Source organism: Microtus ochrogaster, chromosome 4 (genome assembly GCF_000317375.1).
Source record: "Microtus ochrogaster isolate Prairie Vole_2 chromosome 4, MicOch1.0, whole genome shotgun sequence".
Lineage (NCBI taxonomy): Eukaryota > Metazoa > Chordata > Mammalia > Rodentia > Cricetidae > Microtus > Microtus ochrogaster.
Window position 1 is genome coordinate 30,838,310 of NC_022011.1, and position 5,063 is coordinate 30,843,372.

General features: G+C 46.0%; 1 protein-coding gene across 2 annotated transcripts in view; it reads left to right on the forward strand.

The window, feature by feature from the left end:
- Spg7 (SPG7, paraplegin matrix AAA peptidase subunit) overlaps window positions 1–5,063 on the forward strand; it is a 40,137-nt gene that overhangs the window by 9,052 nt on the left and 26,022 nt on the right. For both annotated transcript variants that reach the window (XM_005345814.3, XM_026778604.1), the window contains one exon: window positions 3,331–3,572. In XM_005345814.3, coding sequence (XP_005345871.1) covers window positions 3,331–3,572 — 242 coding nt within the window. The remainder of the gene's footprint in view (window positions 1–3,330; window positions 3,573–5,063) is intronic.

Sequence of the window (5,063 nt, forward strand, 5' to 3'; positions counted from 1 at the left end):
AGACCAGGCTGGTCTCGAACTCACAGATATCCGCCTGCCTCTGCCTCCCAAGTGCTGGGATTAAAGGCGTGCGCCACCACCGCCCGGCCTAAGTGGTTTTCATACATTGTCCATTTAATTCTTTTCTCAAAATAGAGCAAATTCTAAATGAATTAAGTATATTTTCTTACTTACTTTGTTTGTGTGAGGTGAGACTGTCTCACTTGGACCAGACGGCTTTAAACTTGTATCAGTAATTCTGCTTCTCTCTCCTGAGTGGATGCTGGTGTTCTGGGCATGCACCGTCATGCTCACCTCTGTTATTAAGTCTAAAAGGCATAGCTGGGTCTGGGAGCTGGGTCAGTGAGTAAAGCACCTGTTGTGCAGGTGTGAGGAGTCTGGGTCCACAGCTCCCAAGTAAACACTGGGCAGTCTGGCAGCCTGTCTGTAAATCTCATCATCGGGGAGCACAGCCAGGGAACCCTGGCCCAAGCTGACTGGCTGGACTGGTTGAAGATCTTGTCTCAGTATATAGGATGGAGAACAATCAAGGAAGTCAGCTGACTGGTCTCCACACGCACACCTGTCCACACGTGTGCACTCGTACTTACATACTCAATCACACACATAGTTTTTTTGTTTGTTTTTAAGCAAAACTAAGAAATGTTCACATACAAGTGAACATTTCACATCTTGAAGTAGAAAAGACTTCTCTTCTTCCTTCTCCATATTTTGACATAAAGTATCACGTAGCCCCCAGGCTGACCTAGAACTCACTGTGCAGCTGAGGCTTCCTTGAACTGATCCTCCTGCCTCAGCTTCCCAAGTGCTGTGTTTATAAATGTGTATTTCTGCTCTGGCTTGGCTGGGTGTTTTTTGTTTGTTTGTTTTGCTTGTTTATTTGTTTTTGTTGTTTGTCTTATTCTGTAGCCCTGGCTGACTATTGCCTCAGGCCCTCAAGTGTTGGGATTATAAATCTTTATGCCTGGCTTTTTTAATTTTTACTTTATTTTATTTTAGACAAGGTTTCTCTGTGTAACCTCCCTGGAACTGGGTACCTTGAATTGAAGACCAGGTTGGCCTTGAGTTCACAGACTTCTGCCTGTCTCTGCTGGGATTAAAGGTGTGCACCACCACCACCTGGCTAGAAAAGAAACTTCTGATAGATGGCAGTGGTTAAGAGCACTTACTGCTCTCACAGAAGACCCTGGTCATTTCCCAGCATCTCACAGCCATCGAGGCCGTGCTCTTGTTCTGGGTGCTCTGCTCGCCTCTTCTGGGCCCCATGGGCTCCTGCATGCATGAAATGCACATGAATTCGCACACAGACAATAAATAGATTTCAAAACTTTTCAGGCTATCTCCTAAAGAGAATGCCTCCATTGTTTCTGCAAGGTGAGACTTGTCCAGGTTTCTCTGCAGGTCATCAGTAGTCACAACGAATGGTGTGGGTCTAGAACTAGCCACATGGTGCTCACAGCAGGAAGGGTCTGAGCCTGAGAACCTGGTGACTCTTCCCTTGGGATTCAGTAGCAGCATTTTGTCTTTACATGCCTGAACCAGTGACCTATTTAGCAATTGACAGCCTCCCCCTGACTCCCCGGAATGCTATTTGTCTTCTGTGTTGCTGACTGGTGGATGTACCATGTGATAGCTTTGATGGAGGTTCATGCCTTAAGCAGATTGGAGACAGTGTGACATCAGACACTCCGGCAGGAAAAAAACTGTGCTGTGAACTTTCTGAGCTGGTATATTATTCAGCCCAAAGACGTGCAAGAAACATGTAGGAAGAAGTACTTAGGGGCTGTAGATTTGGCTCAGTGGTTAAAAGAGTTCTACTGCTATTGCAGAGGATATGAATTTAATTCCCAGCACCAACTGCCTGAAATTGTAGTTCCAGGGGATCCATCCATCACCTTTTTTGGCTCTGCAGATACTATACTCAAAGGTACAAACCCACACTTAGACATACCCATAATTAAATTTTATTTTTTATTTTTTTATTTTTTTGTTTTTCAAGACAGGGTTTTTCTGTAGCTTTTGGAGCCTGTCCTGGAGCTAGCTCTTCTAGACCAGGCTGGCCTCAAACTCACAGAGATCCACCTGCCTCCCGAGTACCGCCCGGCTAATTAAAAATATTTAAGAACAATCTGAAGTTTTGAAATCACAGATACAAATAAACATGGCACAGATCAATGAGGGACAGTTGGGATTGGGAAAGAGTTGAGCACTGGGCATCAAATGCCAGTTTCTAGTCCATCCCAGGGTCAGGGTTCACTCTTGTTGTCTTGTGATGGGATCATGGGAATAGAAATGAGGGACAATATGATATTCCTAGGGCCTAGGGTATGAATTATATTTGATTTTTGACTTTTTGAAATTGAGAGAGAAATGCTCTCAATTTTTTAGCCCAGGCTAGACCTGAACTTTCAACTTCTTGCCGAAGCCACCCAAAGTGCTGGAATTACAGTTATTACAGATATACAACATAATTCTTGCCCAACCCTCTAACACAAGACAAGGGTTGTATATGCTCAGGCTTTTTTTGTGTATAGATGTTTTGTCTACATATGTGTCTATGTACCACATGTGTGCCTAGTGCCCTGGGTCTGGAGTTCTAGACCGCTGTGAGTCTCCAGTGGGTGCTGGGAATTGAATCCAGGTCTTCTGGAAGAACAGTCAATGCTCCTAACAGCTGGGCTGTCTTCCCACCCAACCTACAGTCCTAAGCAGTCTTTGAACTCACTGTGTAGCAGAGGACGACATTCCATCTCTACCAATCCTCAGACTGCACACTCCAGTGAGTTCCTGTCTCTTCCCCTTTATATTCCTCTCATTGCCCAGCTATCACTCCTGTCTCCACCTACTTTGTGCTGGGATTAAAGGTGTGTGACTCCCAAACACTGGGATTAAAGGTACGAGCCACCACCACCTGGATCTGTTTCTGGAATGTCTTCCTTTTGGTCTGAAGATTTGGTAGAGGTAAAAGATCTCTGTAGTGGTTGGCTACTTTGCTTTTCTGATCTTCAGGTTGAACCCCAATATCTGTCTCTGGGTTTTTATTATTTGTGCTAAGGGAATGGGAGGATGGGGAGAGGCTGCAGCCAGGATATAAAATAAATAGATAAGTAAAAAAAATTTAAAAATTAAAAAAAAAAAAGGTGTGCGCCTATGCCAGGTCTAGGATAGCTCTCGAAAAACAGGCAGAAACTTGGGATTCATTAGGACACAGATCCTGCCCTTCCTTTGCTGAGCATTCCTAAGGAGAGAGATAGAAGTGAGACCCTGCTCATGTGAGAATGTGTCTGGGCTTACTCCTGATGTGCCTGATTCTCCCTGTGTTCTCTTCAGAGGAGAGGAGACGAAAAGAGCGGGAAGACCAGATGTATCGTGAGAGGCTGCGCACCTTGTTCATCATTGCTGTTGTGATGAGTCTGCTGAACTCCCTCAGTACCAGTGGGGGCAGTATTTCCTGGGCAGACTTTGTCAATGAGATGCTGGCTAAAGGCGAGGTGCAGCGTGTGCAGGTGGTACCCGAAAGTGATGTGGTGGAAGTCTATCTGCATCCTGGAGCCGTAGTGTTTGGGCGGCCTGTGAGTTGGGGTGAAGGTCTTGGGGAGACTGGGAAGGTTGGGAATATCCCCTTTTTAATCAACCCTTCAATCCTGAACTTGCCTGGCTGTCTTTAACATGATGTGTATAGTGTAGGGCTTGATGCAGGGTTTGAGCAGTGCTTGTTAAGGTGGAGCCGAGGGAAGGTAGTCAGAGAGCTCTTGACAGGAAAGCACTGATGGCAGGCATGTCAGAGTGAAAGAGGAGAAGACCAGTGATAATGGATTCTGAACAATATCTCCTTGGTGTGAGAGGGTAAGGAGCTGAGACCACTGCAGCCAGAGTCGTACTGAATCCGCCTGGGTATGTGCAGAGCTTTTGTTTCCGGTCCCGAAGATTTGGGATTGCTAAGGTGTCAGGGAGCTACTGTAAACAGTTTGCAGCAAAGCTCTTAAGTGGCCAGTTGGCAGGGATGGGTGCAGAAATAGGTGATCTGCCCTGTGAGGGATATAACAAAATACAAGTTAGTAAAGGGCTGGAACTCAGAGAGGACAGAGAGGGATTGCGCTCACACCAAGCTCCCCGCTTGAGAGCACTGGAAGAAGACACATGATGGGGCAGAGGATGGGGTTCAGATCAGTTGGAGGGCTCAAGGTCAGAGAGCAGGGACCTGCCCCAGCCCCAGGGCGAGAGTGCTCAGTGTCTAACAGTTGAAGGTGGAGACTGGCCTCAGAGGACAGCCAATTGACGGTGAGTCCTTTCCTGCTCTGCTTCAGTTCTTAGTCTCTCTTATTTCTCCCCCAGTGTCGTGTACCGTTATGGAGTCCTGAAAGCTTTCCTGCAAAGATACTGTCTAGAGCATATTTGCTGTCCATTTTTCTGGATTGTTTCTATGTGAGCCTTAAAACTACTTGGGTATAGGATTAATTAGGACGCTGACTTTTTTTTTTTTTTGCAGAGCCTTACTATGTAGCCCTGGCTGGTCTGGGCCTTACTATGTAGACCAGGCTCACCTCAAACTCACCTAGACTTTGCCTCCCAAGTTCTGGGATTGAAGGTGTATGTTATCATACTCAGTCAATGGACCCTGAATTTTTTTCTTTTATATTATATTGTTCTCCTGTTTTATTGGTTAGCAGGAGAGGGTAACTCTGAGAGGCCACCTGGCTGCTCTCCCCTGCTCCAGGTAACCACTCCAGGCTGTAGGCATGGTCTCTTTGCAGGCTATTCTCACTGGAATGAACCTATTCTTCCAGTGTGCTGTATTTTCTTTCAACAGGCCTGTTCTGTACCCCAAAAGGACACCATGAGGTTCCTTTTACCTGCATGTGGGTGGCGTAAATGGTCCAGCAAGTTTGATTACATCAGTTCTGTGCTGATAATTTTAAGAACTGAAGCCATGGGATCAATACACACTGTCAAACAACAAAAGCTAAATCCATCTAACCATAAAAATGAAGGCATGACACAAGAAGCACCTCCCCCAGAAACCTGCCTACCTACCTCAGCACAGGTGCACAGAGAAGCACCTC